Genomic DNA, 23,333 nt, shown 5'->3' with positions numbered 1-23,333 from the left:
TGCTGAAAATAAATCCTGTTGTCACTATGATCAGACAGAGATAGTAACTTTGGAGTGAACCTTTTCTCCAAATGATGACCAATATATCCAGAATCCAATACTTGTGCCGTAATTTGGAAAGATATTAGACCGCATGAAACAACAGTTAGAATGGCAAATCCATGCGAACCAGGTCTCTGATAAATACTATAGGTTATGTAGCGAAGTGCTGGACCAAAATAGTAAATATTTCGAGTACCGAGTTTAATTCTAACGTTGTCTATACAATCTATTACCTCTCTTTTCAACGTTGATCGGCTGATGATGCGGCATTCACTTCACCTTGGTGTAGCAGGCCGGTGGGAGTCGATTTACTATTTGATTCTGTGGGATACTCCCAATGACAGAATTTATTACTTGATAAGAAAAACGACCACCACTTACCACCAGAATAGATAATAGTCTAATGATAGATACTATACTCGCTACTGTCTGACTATTGCAAAACAGGACGTGTCCTGAATGACCAATGTGTGTCAGTCGAGAAAGAACGAATTTGGAGGTATAATGAAGTAAACCCAGTTTAACAAAACGGTAATATGGATATATTCTGAGAGATAAACTGTTACAGCAAATATTGAATAAATTAATGAACAGATTATGTGAATAATAATTTTCAATAGGTACAAAATAAATATTGGTTGATAGCAGATTTGAATCTTTAAATTATAAATATTATATAGAAAGTTCGGTATTCTTCAATTGAACAAAATGAAATGGATAATAGCCCTTGGAAAGGGTCATAAACTGAACTAGTTCAACAAGAAAAAACAAGTTAATATGAAATGGTGATTCAGAAAATAGAATAAATTAATAATTAAAATTATTCTCAGGGTGTGGTTTCGCCTAAGGAAAATAGACCTTTTGGCTAAGTACAGCGTGGATAGTTAAATGTATTTAATATTATAAAAATTAATTATGATAAGTTTTGTACCCTTAAAACTATAGTCATGACTTTTCTTAAATGGACGAATTTATGCGCTGTACAATTTTCGCAGATTTATGGGGATCCCCTTTTATATATTCGAACAACTTACGTAGACTTTTGTTTCCGTTTTTTGGTTTTTCGAAATATATTCGGCCGTAGAATATATCGTTGCGGCTGGGTCCTTCCACATGGCGAAAAATGTTGAACAGACTTCACTGATATAATTTCAGGGTTTATTTGAATGGAATTTAAAATCTTAATATCACAATTATTATAGGAACTTTGGAACAACTTTTTAAAAAACAGAAAAACGAAGATTAAGTTACATGAAACAGAAATTAAAGCTTTTGAACAATTAGGTACGTGGACTAGGTCTGCATCCTACCGATGATCCTTGCAAAATGGCCTCGAGTCTTCCTCTTCTAATTTTCACTTCAATTTCTCCTCCAAATTTTATCTTGCCAAATTTACATATTAATTCGGGATTGGTCCGATTCTGTGACGTAACCAATACGCCGAATGGGTGGTGTCACTGTGTCCAACTTTAAAGCTTTAAAAATATGGTGAAATTCCTGATTTGAAGTTGTTCCAAATTATCATATAGTTTTTTATAATTATAATAATACATAAATAATAGAATTCGTCTATGATGATATGCTTTTAAATTGGCTTCAATGAACAGCTAAAGATTATAGAACATAGACATGCTTGTATAACGTAAAGTAGACAAGAATATATATGTTTATAACAATAACGAATATCATAATAAATAAATATTTCTTCCTATTTTTTTGTTTATATTGTTTTTTATATGCTAGAATATCGACCCTCAAACGTTATATATGGCTAAGCCAATTTGTTCATATATTTTTAACAAGTATATTTTTTTTGTAGTTTAAATAAATAAATATTCGGGCTTATATGGCCTAGAAACGAAAGTATAAAAATGAAAAATTTAATAATATATTATTTCTATGATCGATGTTTAGTTGAACTGCCTTCTCAATTTGCTACTTGTTAATGAGCTAGCCTTGGTTTGTTTCGGGGTTATGTTTTCATTTCGAAACTAACCTTCAAATATAACTTTACTGTTCTAATCCATAGGCATATAAACATATACGGTTTTTTTCCATTGACTAATTTTTTGGAAGGCATACAATTACAGATTTATTTATTTCTTGCCTTGTAAGTTAGATAACAATCGTCTATCGACCTCAGATAAGATTATATTGTTTCTATGGTGATAGAGACTATTCCGTTCTTGTACTAGCCTATGAACAAATTTATTCTGTATTTTGAGGACTGTACGATCATTGGTACATCACACCTGGTACCATTCTACCAAAATACTATTGGGTTTAAATGTTAAAGCATTACATGTTTTGCATCTTCAGGGCTAAAACTCTCCAGCAACGCAGCACGTAACGCAATTCAATGAGAGCAGGCGAAGTTGCCAAGAATTGACGGCGCTTAGCAAAGTAAAGTCCAGAAAGTGCAAAGTCACAAAGCCGCTAATGGGAGGCTCAATTCTGCAAGAGCCCACAGTAACCAACCAGCTGAGAGCAGCCACTAACTGCTATTTTCGATAACCTCTGCAACAGTATTGGCACTAAGTTTCGCACAGAACTAATGTTACTATTAAAAGCGAATGAATGGCTATTGTTATGGAAGTTTCAGCCGATAGCAAAATAAAATTCACTTTTGCGAGGAAACCTAGTGGAATTAATGATTGAATAAAGAATATTAGAGTAGACTATCATATTTGCCATCTACCAACTTCAATCTATTTATATCTTTTAATCATATTAATTCAGATTTCCTATTGGAGAAATTGAATTATTTTTTTCGTAGTCTTTCCATAATTTCATAAAAATCTTTATTTTTGCCAAAGGTCAAATTCTTCTCATCTTGAACAATAAAGATAAAGCTGATGAGAATTGAAAAGTTATGAGTATTGTTCTTTGAATAAAATTACCAAGCTGTTTTATTCGTTTTATATATTTCCATCCGCAGCCTGGACTAAAAAAACTATTATATTGAATCTGTAATTGGCAGTTTATAAGTAGGAATTTAAGTTTATGTGTAGAGAGTCTGCCATATGCTACATACAGAGCTGGTGAAAATTATAGAAATTCTTTTACAAGGATAATTAGACAGTAGGTTTCATAATTGATTCCTATTCGAATTTGTTTCATAATTGTAGGGGAACCTAATCGAATCAAAAGACTACTTTTCCAACGCTTCAAAATTTTTGTCCACCTTCTTGGATGCGTCACTTCGAGTCCACCATCAATTTTCTCAATGGAAAATTGATCATACATACATGATTCCTGTACAGAATTTCAAGAGAAAATGAATGGCGGAAACCGCATATCATTAGCCGTTCCAAACTATTATACAGTTGTAAATGTGCTTTTTTAATTAACACTTAATTCATTTAAAGTTTACATTCATGAACAAGATAGAAATAGAATACTACATCAATTTGGAACGTTCATAATAAAACTCTAAACATAGCTTATCATACATGATGAACATTTATGTTTTTGTCTAGTTCCGTTCAATCTAATAGAATCTATCCTATACTATTGAACGAGCAACTTCTGTTTATATGTTTATATGTTCAGATGTTTACATGTTTAGATGTTTATATTATTCATCCTTGGAAAAACAGCTGTTAAGCTGATAATAATTATTCCGTCATCTGTTGGTGATGGAAGTGAGTGAGCGAGTTCATGTGTGTGGGACTGTGTCAAAATTATGACTCAGCTTTTGAGCTTTTGTAATCATTGAATTAGGTACTTATTGCCGGTTGCAAAAAGCCGGGTTATTTTCAATCCTGATTAATTCCAGTAGATCCATCTTTTTGAAATGGTCTTCTCTGATTTTGCTCACGTGAAGTTGATCAGGATTAAAATTTAACCGGCTTTTGTGCAACTGGACCTTTGTGAGGGAAATTTTTGCATTCCTCTGGTGAACATTTCTGTATGAATGTTATTATAGTTTCTTCTTCCGTAATAAATTTTTCATGCTTTTGTACTCCAGAGCGAAGCACGGTCCCCGATATCAAGGATTGAGCTATTAACATTTTGTTAATAACTTTGGTGTAAACGCAGCTTAACTAGCTATTTACATGCAAACAGTTTGTTGCTAAAACAATAACTTTGGCAACCTTGTTCACATGATGAATGTAGGGCTTGCCCAAAGTTAGTAGATAAACGTTCTGTCTACTAACGTTGGGGCTTGCCTACATCAATACTTTACATTTTCAAGTTCAAGTTAACACTTGATAGTAAATCAACATATTCAACACTATGAATAGAATTTTTTATGTACTGTGAGACTTTTGTAATTTTGACCTAAGGGTCCCTTTTACTAGTTTTCCATAAGGAACGGACTCACCGGTTTTAGTTTAAGTATCGTCCCCAGACAGCAATCCTCCGGTAGAGCATTAGGTGGTAGTCTTCCGTCCGCCAGCCTTCTTTCACACGCGTATTCACTAAACCACTAAATCACTTCGATTCTCCGCACACCTTTACGTTTGCAAGTCCCGAGGAGTCTAGGAGAAGAGTGACGAAAACACAGGCGGAGTTCCTTCTCAGTTGCCGGGAGAGAGTCCCGTTACTCTAGCAGATAACGCCGATATTTCCCCAAAGTTATGGAGGTGGGGGTAAGCACCCTCAATTGTAAAAGAGGAATAGATAATGAACATGGAGGTAGAGATAATTTGAGGAACACCTTTCCGAGAGAGGGTAAATAATAATAATTAAAAATATAACTTGACAAACATTTATAATATCACAGTATTGGAATGAATTTTTATTATAATTAAAGCTGTATGAACCGAAGAAATAGCAGGCTGGCATCTTATCTAATCGATATTGCTGCTCGCTACTATCAATTTCAGCTATGCCAGCCCGCTTATGAAATGTGATGTCACATAAAAGCCCCAATTTGCAAGAGGTTGAGTCTCAAGGTCTTGCCAATTTCTCACCCATACAGCACATTTCAGCCCTCACATCGGGTCAACTGCAGCAAGACTAGCCAAGCATCTCCAGCACTACACTGTTATATTTTAAGATTATGGTAGTACCCAATGGGAAACAATCAACCATCAGTACAAAATTGATATGAGTCTGGGTCCAAGCCCTTCGACTTTACAAGTGGAATTCTCTCCACAACAATTACAATAATCAGTGAAGTGGGCAACAAGCCCCACTCACCTAAAAAAAAAAAAGAAGAAAATCCCAAATAATAATCTGGCCCGGAGGACCAAAGAAGATGCAATACTAAGTTTGCTGGCCCGCCATACTCCAATATCTCCAACATGACAACATCTGTGATGCCACATAAGTTTGCAAATAGCAATTCCTACAAACTGAATACAATTAGAGCATTATGTCACATTTCTGACTCACTTAATTTGTCTTTGATTTCTCCAATTTCAATTATAACTGTTTCCAAATTTTATATCTGTGTTCATTATTCATTCCGTAGACAAACTTGTCTTTTCAATTGATTATTTCTCCCTCTTGGATATGTTCATTTTGTGTTGGGCTCTATTCTTTCATTTCTATTTCATGATTAATCTTTCTCTACTCGATTTTTTCTTGTTTGTTGGCTGTGCATTGTTTTCTGTTACTATACTCTACTTCCTCCTATTCAACTTGATAATTACTTATTGACTATGTTTAGCTTTGAATCTAATAACTTTCTCATTTTCCTTACAGTGGGGCATGCTGATAATAACAAATAATATACATTTAAATAACATCTAACAAATATAATAATAATCTTAACAATGATACTAATCTTAATGCTAATAACAATAATAATACTGAGTTAGTTTACAATATATCACAGACATTTTTCTTTGGTTAATTTTTATTTTATTTTATTTATTTTTTTTTTTGCTTTGTTCTGTTATTTCATTTTATTACTTGATGTTTTATTATTACAGCACATTGCTGCTATTGATTTAGTAATTTTTCTCCAACTTTTAATTTAAAATTTTTTTTTTTGTCTGTGTTGATAATATTATTCAATCAGTGTAAATACAAGATCAGTTAGTATCAAAATTGTCCTTTCATGCGACTATGTGCATTGCATGTTAATTTAACGTTTTGTGCAGTTATCCAATGCAAAATTGTATAGTTTAATTTGAAAATTCAAGTTCCGAATTTGGAATATAGTTTCAAAATATTTCGTCTTGAAGACCAGAAGGGCTACTCCTAACAGTGGAGCGCACTTAAGGTGCTGATAACTGCACTGGTACATGAAGAAAGACATATAATATTTTACATAAATGTTCACATTATCCTGCTGCACCATGATTAACATTTAAAGAACATAAAAATCGGGAATAGAGTACATTAAATAGGCTCTGCTTCAATTAAGAAAATATTCTCGAATAGTGAATATTATGATATTCAAGTTAATAATTAATTAACGTGTTATACATTAAATGGGCAGCAGGAGACACAACACAACTTGACAATTTTCAAGTTGGTGACATAGAAATATAACATAAATTCGCCTTTGGGATACATTCACATATAGGCTTACAATATAATAATATGATAATTAAATATCTGAATAATAACAATAATATGAGCATACTGCAAACAAATTACTTTTTATTACTTGCATTCCATGTGAGTCGATCTTAGATTGATGATCTATGGAATGGAGAGACTCCAATGACAGCGACGGTGATGCTAATCTAATGTGATTCTCGAGCCTTGTCAGGGTCCGGAAGTAATGTAGAACAGCGGTGTGAAGCTCTTTGAGTATAGTAGGGCAAGGTTATATCATTTTCTTCCTGAATCTGGTAGCTGGATGATTCGGCAAGTGAATCTATCGAGAGCCTCATGAAGCAAGTCCAACCGCTCACAGACAGCAGGACTTTGAAGAAATCACACTGGCTTGAGATTTGTTGAACAGTATACGGTCCTGTATCTAAATGGAAGTACTTCTTGGTTGTTTTTTGAAGGTTATCAAAAGCAGGATGAAACTCGATCCACTGCACCCGTGAAAAACATTGGAAAAATCTTGAAGTTTGTCTTGGTAATTGGCTTATCCAGCTCAGTCTTTTCTCATTCCAACTCCCATCACACATGTTATTCGACCGCTGGGTAGAAGGAACAGTACAGCAAGGCGGGATGATGCAGCAAGAAGAGTTGTCAAGGTTTGTTGTAGAGTTGTTTTTCAACAACTGAGCCTCAGTTTCCATTTTATTGACTTCCTTTGCTGTGTCAAGTTGTGTTGATTCAATTCTCCCAAGCTCTGAGTCAGTGGCAAGACTACAATCAGGAACGTTGGTATTCAGTCTTATCTCTGAAGCGTCTGTAGCAGCGGAGAAGTTGTCTTTCAGATCCAAACCTTGAGACGGCAATGTCACTTGAGTCGATTTCCTGTGATTGTCATTTAATTCCTCGAATTCAGCATTTTTCTCAATCATCTCCTTTTGTGAATTTTTAGCAATGCTTGACAAGTTTGATTGCAAATTCTCCTCCATTTGATCCAATCTCAAACTCATGCTCATGTGCGCTTCCTCCATTATTTTCAACAGACTATTTTCAAGACTCCGCTGTTGTGCCCTCCGTTCCTCACGCAATTCATTAAGAAAATCCAGCATACTATCAACCATGTTCGATGAAGGTAGTGTTAGATCCGATTGGCTTCCTATTTCGGTAGTATTGGGATGAGAAGGTGGATTGTTAACGGCTACATCAATAGGCTGTGTTGTATTGACCTCTTGAATGACGTCCCTTCGCAGAGCAACGGATTCTGGAATCGACGATCTGGTGGGTGACGCTCTCTCCTGCATTGTATTTGTCGCATTCAATTGTGTGGATGACCAGTGATGTTGGATCTCTTGGGTGGACGTCGAACTACTGGACTGTGGATGTCCGCCGGGTGAATCATTGGTGGATGTGTTGGAATCAGTGGTCAATTCGTTCCCCATATTTTTCAACGATGAGAAGTAGACAAAGAGAAGATCATTATATCAAATAATTGAGCAATCCAACGATGAAAAGAAGTCAAAGTGAAGATTAGAGAAAATATAATTGAATACAATAACAATGAAGCTTTCAACTGAAATGAAGTGAGATAGCCGATAAGATAACAACCAGTCAATGATGAGCGTTGACGATTATAATGCGCGATAGAAGTTGAACGGTTATTGCTCATCAATTGAAAGCTTGTATAAAATAACCAGTATCGCAAAGTCTTCCACCCACATGAATCACAAGTAATATACCCTACTCATAACGTAATATAACATCAAAAATATAAAAATGAATTATGATGATTATTACCAATATTTTATTATATTATATTATAATAAGCATCAATAAAAAATAACACTTTATTTGCAATGATTAAGTTACTCCAACATTTCAAACTTGTTGTACTGTGTCTCATAAAATAATACAATACTGGACAATAGAACTTTCAATAAAATATTGCAATTAGTTCTGATAATATATAATATTCCTTGATTTGCCAATAATATTGTCATAGGTTTTGATAATATTTAATATTGCATAATACGCATCAATTGAAACATCACCTCAACTTACAATATTCGATAATTAAAATGATTCCGAAATTGTTGTATTTAATTTGTATAATAACATTAGCCTCATTAAAAATATTACCTTGATTTGCAATAATATTGTTCATCGGATAAATAATTTTCGAATTGTTGGTGTAACCACAAGTCATGTAGTAGTTTAAGGCAATCCATATAATATCATATTATATTCGATAAATAGGCCTATTATCGTTAATTTTGATAATATATGATTTATCATTATGTGTCAATAATATTAGCATTAATTTCGATAACATATAATTCATAATTATATGCCAATAATACCAATAAAGCATCAATGAATACTAATAACTCAATAAGTACCTAATATAGGGCTACTCAACATGAAATAATTTATTAGGAAGGTGATTTATATAATAACGGATTTATAATACTGAAATGGACTATATTATTTATGAAGTTCTCTAAGAAACTATTCATATAACTAACTCTCTAATGAATAATAAATTGTAATAATAATTTATATAATTCATATAGAGTCTGCTTATAATAATTATTTTGTAATAGGTTTATAGCAGTCGAGTTTAGTATGCCCTTCATAAATCCTTGACATCATCAAGCTATCATTATGTTGCATGCCTTTGCAGGACAAATATGCGAAAATCATTCATGTTTCATCATAGGACTGTTTAATCGATCAATAATTAAAAATATAACTTGACAAACATTTATAATATCACAGTATTGGAATGAATTTTTATTATAATTAAAGCTGTATGAACCGAAGAAATAGCAGGCTGGCATCTTATCTAATCGATATTGCTGCTCGCTACTATCAATTTCAGCTATGCCAGCCCGCTTATGAAATGTGATGTCACAGTACTAATTTGTTTTATTTTTGTATGATTTGTAACGGTTTACACAGTTTAATTTGAATTAGTTCCTCAAGTGGAAGGACAACAATTTCTCAGGTTAAATATACAAGAAGCTATATCCATAATGAAATGCTGGGATGATATCTAGAAATATCAGTATGTGTAAGCTATTTCCAATTCATACACGCTAAGGATTTACCCACTCTTTCTACTGAGAAAAGCTTATCAAATCAAGATTCTTCACCGATTTGGGACTCATCCAAGAGTTACAAACTGTAACGTTAGAAAGAGAACCACTGTAAGTAAATCTGTTCCCGACTGCAAAACAATGTAGGAAAAGAGTGAATTGGAGTGGAACAAAGATGATGATAACAATAACACGTGATCGCCAGCCACTTTTTTCTCACTGAATCACGTCGTGTTTGTCACGTTCGGCGGCCGACAAACTTTTGCAGTCAAGAACTTTGGTAGCGGTAGGCAAGAGGCAAGTGGGAGGAGGGATCATAAGCAGACAGCATTCCAGTGCAGTGGTCGTTTTCCGGTGGAAGTTGCTCGTTCTTATCTGGAGCTGGAGCTGGACCATGTGAGATGTTGCAAGTTGTACGTGATTGGTGTTGGTCGCTCTCACGTGACACAGAGCTAACCCCTCCCCTTCCACCCACCACCACCTCCACAACCCAGCACCCCTCGTTATAAATAGTTGAAGAAATGGAAACTGTAAGCGGGCTTCCTTGGCCAACTACAAGATAAATGGCGTTGCCATCAGTTTCTTTTGTTCTTATCCATCTCTTACGTCTTCTTCTTGTACTTCTTTTTTTCTTATTTTAATTCCTTTCTTCTTCTTCTTTTTCTTCTTCTTCTTTTTCTTCTTCTTCTTCTTCTTCTTCTCTTCTTCTTCTTTTCTTCTTCTTCTTCTTCTTCTTCTTCTTCTTCTTCTTCTTCTTCTTCTTCTTCTTCTTCTTTTCTTCTTCTTCTTCTACTACTACTACTTCTACTTCTTTTTTTCTTCTTCTCTTTTTTTTCTTTCCTTTCTCTTCTTCTTCTTCGTCTTCTTCTCCTTTTCTTTTTCTTCTTCTTCTTCTTCATCTTCTTCTTTTCTTCTCCAGCATTTCCAACTCTTCCTTTATTTCCTACTTTTTCGGCTTCTCTTTAGCCTTCTCCTCTTCTTCTCACACTTTAATTTCCATTTCACTTAACTTTCCTGTTTCTTAATGCCCTTCTCTTTACTTTCCCTTTTTTATCTCGATTTCCCTTTTCTTTGTCATCCTCCTACCTCTCAACGTAAGACTCATTGAACTTCTCCTTATACTCATTTTTCAACTCGATATTCCCCCTATATAAAATCCATCGATATATCCCTGTCTTTTTGACTCACATGATTCTCTATTCGTCAAGTTTCTCTTTTGCTATTTGTTTTAACCACAGCATTTCCCTGATTCTTATTCCTTTTCATTTTTATTTTTGTTACTCTCCGTTTCAATTCTACTTTTTCATCTTCTTTTTTATCTACTACCTACCCAACCCATTTCCATCCGCCACGTCTCCTTTTTATTTGACTTTATCTTCTTTTTTGTGTCAGTGCATTATTTCCTTCTATTCTTTCCTATTAACACTAAACCCTAGTCTACATCATGGCTATGGTTCAAATAGCTGCTGAAAGAAAGCTGTGCAATACATCATCGTGTGCCTCGATTTTTGACAAGGCAATGAATCGATAGGAAAGCGAATTACTTTTCTAGGAATCGGATTGCATCAAATAATTTCCCCAATGGAATCTGTTGAGAAATTTCCAAGATTGGAATGAGCTGGATGTTAAAGGTGTGAGAAGTTACCATTTGAATTGGGAAATTTTCAATTTGAAGAATTTTCACATTTTCACTGTAAAGAAGAACTTGGAATCCAATTTTTTTTTGAAAATAAAGTGATAAATAATTCACATTCAGCATTTAACAAACAAATAAGTCAACAATCCTTTAATTTTTCATTATTATAAAAATTAATCAAATCATCTCTTTCAATTATTATACCCTGAAAATACTAGAATATTACTTTATTGATGAGACCAAACTTAACTTGAGTTGATCTATTTCTTGTCTAGCTATCCTGGAAAGAGCAAGATCTGAAAATACAAGAGAGGAGCTTCTTATCCATGATTCACAATTTCAGGCCTTCTCAGTTTCTTGAATTCAGAATCTTCATTTGAAACTCATTTGAGTATTTGAATTTACCCGTTATGAATTTAATCGAGTACTACATCGATTTCAGCATTTCAAACAGAAGTTACAAAACTCAACAAGATTTACTCATCATATTATTTTAATGATAAATTCATTTTTTTTTATTTTGACTTTCTTAGAACTATTTTACTCCCAGTTTGCGTTTTACAAAAGAAAATTTTCAATTGTACGTTGATGTGTATATGATTTGAGACATGATACAGTTTATGGTTTAGACATAGATAATTTTAGACAATAACATCGGGCAACTGTATGTTACCTCTTCTTATTATTGTATCACTTGCCTGACTCAATGAACCTACGTATTGTTTTCTTTGAATAGTTTCAAAAAGAAACCCAACAAATGGTACTTTTGTATGCATCAAATAACAGAGGATGAGAATCTAGGCATCGGCTTTCAAATTACAAGTCTTTGAATTTCAAATCAGATTCGGATTGGAATAGTTGAACGGTTGTAATATTTCAATGATAGATATTTGCAGGTTAGATTGATTGATCTTTGTTTAATCGAATTGTCGATATGACTTAAATTGATGTATCGAAGCAGAATGACTAGTATATGGATGGGACAGATTGAAAAGGTTAATTTGCTCAACAGAGGGTTTGTCGGTCTACAAAGGTAGCTGAAGTAAGGGACCCGAGACTCTAACTTAATATGGTAGGTGGCTATAATATAATGAGGTGGAATTAAATTCACTTTAATAATAAAATACAGTTCAACTTGAATCTGCTGAAAATAAATCCTGTTGTCACTATGATCAGACAGAGATAGTAACTTTGGAGTGAACCTTTTCTCCAAATGATGACCAATATATCCAGAATCCAATACTTGTGCCGTAATTTGGAAAGATATTAGACCGCATGAAACAACAGGTAGAATGGCAAATCCATGCGAACCAGGTCTCTGATAAATACTATAGGTTATGTAGCGAAGTGCTGGACCAAAATAGTAAATATTTCGAGTTCAGAGTTTCCCAAACTGAAACAGAACGCTCAACTGTGTATTTGATTAGCTTGACTTTTGATTTGTCAAGACAGGCTTCATAAATTTCTACTTCCTCTTTACTTTATACTCCAGGTGTTTATAGATTGTTTTGTATCTTATTATCTTGATGATTGAATCAGGATGATTGGCTTGCGAATCTCTATGGCTGATCAATACACTACAGTTCTTCCTTATCCATATAGGAACTGAAAATCATCAGGGTACAGGTTCTGAGAATATATTGACTGGTTATACAGTATATTGGTAGCATTATAAGCTTGAAAAGCACCATCCACTGTTTCATTTTCCGAATGCAGCAGTTAGACTACACGAACGCCAAGAAAAAATAATTAAAACTTATTTGAAATGAGTTTAACACTATTTGAATAGCTTTATTGTGAAGGCTATTATATTCATTTATATATTCGGTGGACCACTCATTGTTGTTAGCAAAGCTCAATAAAGCTGGTATACGAGGGATATGGAATAATTGGTTTTCTAGCTTCCTCTCTCATAGAATTCAGAGGGTTAGGATAGGTTCCAATCTAAGTGATGAGGCTGTAACATATTGTGGAGTCCCACAAGGTTCAGCCCTATCAGCTGAACTATTTGCCATATTTGTAAATGACCTTTGCTCAGGAACTCTGGAAGGACGTATTACCACTTATGCTGATGACACAGCTCTGAGTTACGTAGCTGAATTCATTGAAAATATTAATATACATATTTCTAAAGATTTAAAAGCGCTCACTTACTGGTTCGATAGAAATTCTCTTACACTCAACATAAACAAAACAAAAATTATGCAATTCAACTTAAAACCAAATGAGAATAACAATCTGAATGCCATAGCTCATTCTTCAGTGTGCATGCTAAGCAACTGCAACTGTAAAGTCGTGGAGAGTACATCTCCAATAAAATACGTTCTTCTTGATTGAAGGTTGCGTTGGGAGGAACATATTAGAACGTGAAAAAACAAATCTTGATAGCATGTAGGAAGTTTTATTTTCTTAGAAATTTATGCCCAAATGATGTGTTAAAAATTATTTACTATGCCACTGTAGAAAGTAGATTGTCATATGGAATGGTGGCTTGGGGAGGTACTTATTCTTCCATTAACAATCCTTTAATAGTGGGACAAAAACACATTGTCAAAGTAATGGATAAAAACCTATGATACATTCGTCTTTGGCTATATTTAGAAGCTGGAATCTGCTCCCTCTCAGATACCTATATTTTTTAAAACTATTTTAAGATTTGGAAGAGAAAGAGAAACAAATTTAGAAATAGAGCGGGGCAGGAGACAGGACTTGAGATCAGAGGACATGCATGCTAATACCTCCGTGACCATATAACGAAATATTCCGAAGATTTTACTTGTATGTAGCCCCCCGAACATTCAAAAACTTGCCGGTATAATTGAAGCAAATCAATAATAAAAAACATTTTAAAAATGAAATCAAAGCTTGGCTTCTATTACAAAATGATGTGGAGAGTTTATTTCCAAGAGTAGAATAGATATGAATTTGCAGGTTTCATTGGATGGAATGTCTTCTTTCTCTCTTGGAAATTGTGTAAAGATAGTATTATTATTCAACATATTATTATGAGCTATTTTCCTATAATGTTGATAATTATGGACGGAAATTTATAAAATGAAATTTATGTGTCTGCTAATTGCTTGAAATGTGATTGTTGGTTATTCTTTCCAAATGAAGGGAAAGTAGTATGGTAATATACATGTGTTATCTAAACTAAAATTCCTCACCCTGTCATATTATGCAAGTTCCGACTCGGCAAAATAATTCATTGCTTTTTTTTCTAATTAAAAATATGGTGTTGCCCCAAACAGGACTTTTAATCCTCGGGGTACTTGAAATTATTTATTCTTCTTTTTGATGTTAATGAGTTATTGTGATTTCTTTGTACAACGTGTAATTGTATTATTTTATTATCTTCATTTTTTATAATGTGCAAGATTGTTGTTGTGATATATCAACTGTACTATTCATAATTTCTGATTATGTGTAATGTATAAATTGGAAATTGGAAGAATAAATGAATTTATTATTATTATTATTATTATTATCCCTGTTTGAGGTTTTGCTTGACCACCCTTGCTCCGACCCACAAGGAAGAGTGAAAGTAATTTTTCCAGAGTGACTGCTCTATTATTATTATTATTATTATTATAGTCCTCCATAGATTACATTATCACTGAATAAAATGATCCGCTATGTATTGCAATAAAAAATCTAGTTTGCTAAAAATCTATTAATTCCATGATTTTTGGAAAATGGTACAGTAATGAAACAATATTTCAAAAAATCTATAGAGTGTGTGTTTCCTTCTCACAATTCAAAACGAAAATTGTCAAAAATTTTACTTCAGGTTGGGAATGGAATACATGGTGGAGCGACAGATGGCAAAATCACAAAAAATAATATTTTGAACATGATATATATAATAATATTCTGGAAATCATGAATATAATACTGTAATATATATATATATATATATATATATATATATATATATATATATATATATAATATATATATATATAATATATATATATATATATAATATATATATATATAATATATATATATATAATAGCGTCAAAAAAACAAATGATAATCAAGAGGAGTTTTTTGGCTACATTCAAGTGTTCTGATTTGAATATCTGTTAGAATTATTATAAATTAAAACAGATTTTTTAATCAACTCCTAATATGAACGAATATGATTTTAGAAGAGGCAGACAAAAGCTTGTTGAAACGATATGCAATCATACACGAATAATATGCATTCTCTCACTACTCGATTGTTTCGGAGTAGAGTTTCAATCGGTAGCAACAAATTGAAAGCTGTGACACAAATTAATTTCGCATAATCAACGGCACTCGAGTGAGCCAGAGACCGGTCGGTCATTGTTTGTTTGGCTGTGAGCCAGCTATCAATTTGATAACATGACAAAGAGCATCCTCATTCCATCGAACGCCCAATATTGTTTCTGTCAGAGTAATTATTTAGAAATGCTTTTCATTTAATCATATTGCATGCGTCAGGTCTTTGAGGCACGCTTCCTATACTATATACATGGGTGTGTCATGCAGTGTCGATAGAGACTCCAGTCAAAAGTCATCTGTGGCAAATAGGCGATTTTCAATGACACTGTCACATGTTTGCAAATCATTTATCGTCCAATTATTACTCTTCTATCTCTCTCCACTAAACCAAACTGTGTATTCTTCCCTCTTACTTCCAACGGTAGTACGTGGTAAGTGGTAGTCAGTGAGCATGGTTTAATAATGTTAATCACAGCTCATTTCCAGTCAACTTTTGGAACGGATGACATTCAGTTTCTCAACTATACAAATTACAAATGAGTCGAATTAAACACGAGTATATTATTCAATTTGGTTCAAATCATCAGTACCCTGAAGAGCATGATTCAATTTGTACTTCTATCTACATTTTATCATAGAGAAACAATAGCGTAAGTAGATATCCCATGGTATAGGGCGTTTATGTCGCAACTTTTACTGTTATCTCAAGCCGATTACTGTCGATTATTGTCGATTTTTACCGTTTTGACCGGGTAAGAGTGTATGAACGGCACAATATGATAAGACTACCAGCATCAAAAAGCTTTACGGAAAAGAACTACGTGGACTATAGGCTTGAGATAACAGTAAAAGTTGCGACATAAACGCCCTATACCATGGGATATCTACTAATGCTATTGTTTCTCTATGATTTTATTCAGTCATGAGTAGGACGAATTTTTTTCTGATATATACAACCAAGTAGCAAAAGTCAATACAACTACATTTATCTTCAATTTTGTTTTCCATCACGAACTGCTCTCAATTGAATCACTTTTTGTTATTGAATAGAGCTACTAGCAGAGAAATTTCTTCAATAATTTAATTTATTCTCTTATTGTGAAAACGAGAACTTTCGGCAGGTCCGCCATCTTTGAAAGAAAATTAATTTATCAGAGAAATTTGACTGCTAGTCGTTCTATCTGATAAAAGAAAGAGATATATTTATCTCTGTATCACCCAAAAGACAGACTGAAATATTGCTGTCCTAAAATGCTTCTTTGGTCGCCACAATTCATTAATTTTATGTGGTGGCCATCATTCATTAATCGATTTTATTGAGGCAGAACAGGCACTTCTTCTCTTAGTGCCTATCCGTTCCGGATGTTGGCTATCAGCATGGCTATCTTGATTATGTTGGTTGCGATTCGGAAGAGTTCTACTGATGTTTTACCGAACCACTTCCTCAGATTTGCCAACCAACATATTCTTCTTCGACCAGGTTTTCTTTTGCTGTTTATCTTGCCTTGAAGGATCTCTTGGAGTAGCCCGTACCTTTCTGTGTTCCTCATTATATGACTGAGGTATTGGAGTTTCCGGCATTTTATAGTATTTACCAACTCTGCTCCCTTCCTCATGCGCTGCAGTACTTCTGCGTTTGTGTCCAAGATATCCTTAAAATTCTTCTGTAAAGCCATAGTTCAAATGCTTCAAGTCTCCTGGTGATTTCTTTGTTCAGAGTCAAGGTTTCCACACCATACAACAAAGCCGAGAAAATATAGCAACGCATGAGTCAGAGCTTCATTTCTAAAGACAGATTGTGGGATTTGAAGAGTGAGCTCATTTTAACAAACACTGAACGGCTTTTCCGATGCAGAACAGGCACAGCACAAAACTATTCCTTCCCCTAGGTTTGATGCATACCATTTGACATACTGTAATATTTGGCATACTACTACTCCCAAAAAAAATTAACTTCATAATTTTTATCCAATTTTCATACTCAAGTGAGCATTCATCAAATTGATTCACTGAATCAATACCGTCAGAATCAATCAGCAGCAAAATGGCGGAGGAACAGGATGTACGCCAGCTGGAACTTCTGTGCAAAGAGCTGTACGAGTAGACAGATCCGTCACACCGTGTGGAGGACAAGAAGGCTCTGGTTAGCTTCCAGAATGCGCCCGACACACTCGCCGCAACCACACTCACCTCACAAAGCTTGTGTCAAGGCAGACGCAGGGGCTCAGTTTGCAGCAGCGCGTTGACATACGGTACGATTGCTCTCCGAAGAGGGGTAGTTGCAGTGACTCACAAAGACTTCATGGATGCAATTCTAGAAGTGCAGGCTAAAAAGAAGGCCAACCTCAACTATTATGCTTAAATTCATCAGTGTTCTACGCTTAATTAAATTTTCTAATCTATTATTTCTAACGTTTTGATTCTAAGTTGTGACAAGAATCATTTATGCTATTTTTTTTCATAAATTTATCAAGATTAAACCCAGAACATACATCTACGTAGAAGAGGCTCCTCAGTCTTCAATCTCTGAACGGTCTTGTCTTGAAATTGGCAGCTTTCACAGAATCAATCAATTATATATTGGTATTTTCCTTAGATTCAGAATCATCGTGTAAATAGCACAGTAAATCAGAGAAAGTTCGAATTTGTTTTTAAGCGGTAACAAAGGTAACCGGCAGTTAATTTTTTCAGAAAATTCCATTCATCCAATTTTCATTTTATAATTCAATTTCAAGTATCAGATTTCAGTAGTGAAATCCAAATCCGATACTGAAATAAAATCCAATGGTGGAATTTCAAAGCTCAGATAACTAAAAGCATGTTTTAAACTGTATTAATAAAATCTTACTTCTCTTTTGAAATACTACGATGAAAAGGAATAGAGTTTTATTAATTTTTGCACAACAGCCCTTGCCTTCAACACAACTCTAGACAATATCCGAATGCAGACATTCTCATAGATAATGCACTTGGCTTAACAAATGGAATAACAAGGGACCTGTCAGCGATTTCTTCCAACAAGCTGCGTTCGAATAGATCACCCAGCTGCGAGAAGATATTGGATTGGAGGTGCTTCTTCACAAAGAGAACAGAGGTGAGAACAAGACGGGAAATAGCAGGAGTCCTGATAGAAAGATCACGCCAACAACCGACGACCTCTTCGTTCCACACACGCACGCGAACACACCCACACGAGCGCGCGCCCACTCAATTTGTGCGGCCTGAGCGACGATTCGGACAGATTTACGACGTGCAGGTGTAGCGTGTGAAAATTACCTAGCAGCTTTTCCGACGGAAAAACCAGCAACAATCTGCCTGGAAAATCTGTGTTCTTCCCCTCCCCCACCTCTCGGAATCACAGGTGGACGCGTCACCGACGTAGCGATGACGTTTTCCACGCCATTTCGTTTCCCTTTTTCGGCGACTGGAAAATCCTCTCCCTGGAAATCCTCTCGGTGTGCCATTTAGCGGATCTGATTTTTCCGTTAGCGAAACGTTTCACCAGCAATTACCCCCGAAAACATGTCATTTATACGCGCACTGATCCCTGATAGAAATACGGTGTTGGGAGAGGGGGAGGTGGTGAGCACCCAATCCGATCTCATCACGGTCGAAATATGTCTGTTTATTTTGGCGCTCAGCCATCATACAGAATTACTCCTGTTTTTAGATTTAAGTTTCATACCTCAATAATTAATACTACAGAAAATAAAAATGTATGATGAAATTTGGATCATTGAACATATTTTATCGTAGTATCTGTTGTTCATAACTATAGTTGTGCATAACTTTCTTATTTATAATTTACTCCTCATCAATCAGAGAGATTTTGGAAGCATACTACTAACATGTTATTTATTTATTTATTTATTCATATGCAAATAGAATCCAGGAAAAACAACATGAATTTGCCCAAAACTGATCCAAACCTTAATTTGGAATACACAGTCTAAAGTTTATGTTACTTACGTAACTTAAATGATATATTAATTCGCACACAATTTTGATTCCAAAAACATGTATCTACAACAATTTTGAATTTATCAGATTGATCAATTTCCAAATAAGAATCCAAACATAATCTTCCTTCACAATTGCTAAAAATATTGAAGACTTTGTTTGAAGAGTATTCAATTGGTAGATAAAGCTACCACTCTAAAGTACATCGCTGATCATATATCAAAAAATGTTTAACAATCTTACAAAGTTCAATACGGGTTTACTTGAAAATTTTTCTCACTTTTTAGCCTCGATAATGACTATTCGAGCTAGTTTCTGTAGTTATTGGACATTTTTTTCTTCTCTCTCATTTTTTTATCAATCGCTCCTTATTTCTCTAGATTTCAGAATTCATATGAACAATATTTGTATATATTAATTTATCAGGATGTCAAATTATCAAAGTAATTTTCATCAGTTGAAATGATTATAGTGAATTTTTATTTAAAAAATATCTGGTCGAAGTGATCATTGTAAAATCATCTCACACACAGAAGAAACAAGGATTAAAGTGACTGGTGTGAAAGGTGGAAAGATTGTTTTTGCCTGAGTGCGATTAGGGAGGAGAAATATTGGATCCGGAAAACATCTCTGTTGGAAACCGCCCTTAGGTCTAGATTGATGTTTAGATTGAAGAAACGTGAATAATAGCGGCTTCCCTGTCCGAAGTCTACACAGGATGGAGTCCCTATTGTGTTGTACTTCATTAATCTACCACTCCAGGGCTCAAGCCCTCAATCCCTTCTCCACTTTTTGGCGTTTTTTCGCTGGTGAAACTCGCACATAACAATGGAGCACTTTACTCTTTAAGGATAAAGACTCGGCTTGCTGAGAAAGTCAAACATTTGCCCTGTTTGTTGCCTGGCACATTCTGATTTAACAAGGAAATGAATAAACAGGGAGACTGAGTGCACATATTCCATCAGTGTTGGCTTTACTCTACGCTCTCAACAAGCATGTGCTTATCTCATGTTTAACGCACCTGAGAGCATCTCAGCCTGTCTTTGAAATGAAATATTATACACCTACGCTATCCTGAAGAATATTCTGATGATTTTGATATATTCAAGATCATGATTTTCATAGATATACAGCGAACCCTTTAAATTTAAAGTTTAAAGTCTTTCAAGATACTTGAGCAGGATAACAAGAGGCCTCTCATTAAGTATCCATGACCTTGATGTTTTCAAGTTGAATGTAAGAGAAGGTACTTAGGATCAAGGAACACAAAAAAGATTTCTCACACATTTCTCTAGATCTGAGGGAATTATACGATTTTCGATTCCTACCCACATTCTCTTAGGAAGTAATAATAAAAAATAACTCCGATTCTCAATATTGATTGTCTGCTTATTTTCTCGATTTTTTTGAATTATTCCTTCGGCCGGATAATGATTTGTTGACACTTGACAGGCAACACAGATTACATTATTCTTAACAGTAGACACCTAAAAAATACCATCTGTGATGTTTCAGTATGTTGATGGAATTAAATCAGAACAAAATCTAGACAGAGGTGGGCAAAGTACTCTCACGCAGGATTTAGAGACAAGTAATGTTGATTTTCCGCTTACTATTCCAAAACTGATTTTTTCAGTATTTGAAATGAGCCATGAATAAAATACTCAACACAGGCCACCCGAGTAACCCTTTCAAGCATGGAAGCTTTTTTCGAACGTGCAGAGTCCAGAAGCGACAGTTTAATGAAATCCCCGCTCCACCAAGACTCAATACAAAAGTCACCTATTCAAACAATACAAACCTAAATATTCTGAGTTCTCCAGTTTTCACTTTGACCAGAACCCATCGACCCGTACGTTTTCCACCTTTCTCTTTCTCACTCTCCTTCTCACCCTCTCTCCCTCACTCGTGTTACTCTTTTTCATCCAATTGAGCTACCAGACAAATGACGCGTAACTCTATTACGAGCAGCTTCTACTTCTCTGGTGCAACAAAGAGCTTGATTTCCAATGTCTCTTCAGAGCCCTGTTCACTATTCCAATTAGCGTATTCGAAACGTATTGTTCTCTACCTATGAAACAAACGAACGCGGTTTCTCGCACAGTATATTATCATCGTACATTTTCATTCCATGAATAGAAGGTTTTTATGAACTTTCTGCCTCTCTAATATAATTATTTATCTTTGAAATTCCAAATGCTACAGATTCGTGAATATTTTCATACGATAAAAAATATTTTGTTGAAATATATTCTTCACTGGTTAATTTATAAACTCTTTTAAGAATCAGGGAAAGAGAGGAAAAATTTTACGAAGTTCCCAACGCTTTGAAAGCCTAATACTCGTTTATGTTCTCAAAGATATAAGTGGAATAGCATTTCCAAGCATTGACATTTATGTGCTTCACGCTACAGGAGGCCTCTAAATGAAGAAATTCTATATCCAACATGCATGTATGTGTGATCTCTTATGTTCATACAGTATAATAATTGTCTTGTATTACTTTTATGTAATTTTCATATCATTTGGAACAACACTTCTATGAATTCTATATACTAACCGGTCATAAAAATAAAATGATTGATTGGAACATTCATATTGATACTCTACATGTACATATATCAATTATATCAGTTCTTATTATATTCTTGGATAAAGAGATTACAGAAAAAATCATGTTGAACAAGTCAAATATCAATTCAGACGATGAGATCCAATCCCCCAATAACAATTTGTCCGGAAATTTCTTCAAAATATCACAAAAACACACAACTCTCGTTCTGGCCAAATCTCAATCCCCAGAGCCAACAGATCTCCAGCCGTGTTTCCAATCAAAATCGTGTCACTCTTCCTTCTCTCGCCTCTCGCCCCGTCATTTCTCTCTCTCTCTCTCTCTCTCTCTCTCTCACTCTCTCTCTCTCTCCCTTCCTAATACACTTCAACCTACCAAGAAGCAATCTCTGATAAACAATTGTTTTCTTTTCACGTCTGTCCCGACAAGCAATAAAGTAGAATATGACAATCAAAAGGTGGAAGGTCTACCGAACAGTGAAACAGACTATTTGGAAGCGAAAAATACCTGTTCTGAAAGTCAGTTTGAAGTCAAAATCTCTCTCATTCTCATTCGCTTTTCCTCTATATCCATCTCATCTTCCCTCACCCCCTCTTTTTCTCCGTCTCTTCTTTCCTCTATAATTCTGTCTCTCTCTGTTATTGTTTCGGCAAACAGCGGCTGATGTGATTTACTCGTGCAAAGATTGTGCATCAGCAGCTCTACTTCTGTGCCAATCGCAATCCTGTTTTGTCTTTGGAGAGCTTTCATCAATCACCTGCCTACAATCGATTCCTCCCTCTCACCTTTTCCACCTCTGCTCACTTCTCAATCATCAATCCGTCTCTTTCCCGCTTCACCTGTCACCTTTCGCTGATAAATCCCCTATATACCTCGGTTTCGCGTCTATCCAAACCCACTCTTAATTCGAAAAACAACTGCAGCTTCTTTTACTCACAATCATGCAGTTTTTTTATCGACAAGCTTTACTCAAACTCTTTCAATATTACTGATTACTCTCGACCCTTTTCTGAATCCTTTTTTCTAGAAAATGTGTTATCTAAGCTAGTTTACGAATTAGATATTAGATCAACTTTCCAGTGGTGAATGCTAGGAATCGTGATGAGAGATCAATATCACTGTTTCAGATAGTCGCTGAATCATCGAGAAGAGAATTTAAAGCTCTTAACTGCCTTACAGCGGAGCAAGTCCTAATGTTGCCACCTTTCTATCGAGAGTGCTGAGAACAGGGTCGTCCCTCATCTAATTTGTGTAATAAGAAATTGTTAACCACTTTTTCGACTATTTTGATTATGATCATTATGGAAATATAATAATACTGTAA

General features: G+C 34.8%; 2 protein-coding genes across 7 annotated transcripts in view; both read right to left on the bottom strand.

Annotated features, from left to right (window-relative positions):
- LOC111064110 (PPE family protein PPE2) overlaps positions 1–23,333 on the bottom strand; it is a 143,145-nt gene that overhangs the window by 79,733 nt on the left and 40,079 nt on the right. The window lies entirely within an intron of this gene.
- Positions 9,859–23,333, bottom strand: part of LOC120353649 (serine-rich adhesin for platelets-like) — a 72,201-nt gene continuing 58,726 nt past the window's right edge. The window contains exon 6 of the mRNA XM_039438211.1: positions 9,859–10,071. Within this exon, the coding sequence (XP_039294145.1) occupies positions 9,859–10,071 (213 nt within the window). The remainder of the gene's footprint in view (positions 10,072–23,333) is intronic.

This window comes from Nilaparvata lugens, chromosome 11 (genome assembly GCF_014356525.2).
Source record: "Nilaparvata lugens isolate BPH chromosome 11, ASM1435652v1, whole genome shotgun sequence".
NCBI classification, from domain to species: Eukaryota; Metazoa; Arthropoda; class Insecta; order Hemiptera; family Delphacidae; genus Nilaparvata; species Nilaparvata lugens.
Note: the sequence above shows the minus strand (reverse complement) of the source record. Positions and strands in the feature narration are given on the sequence as shown.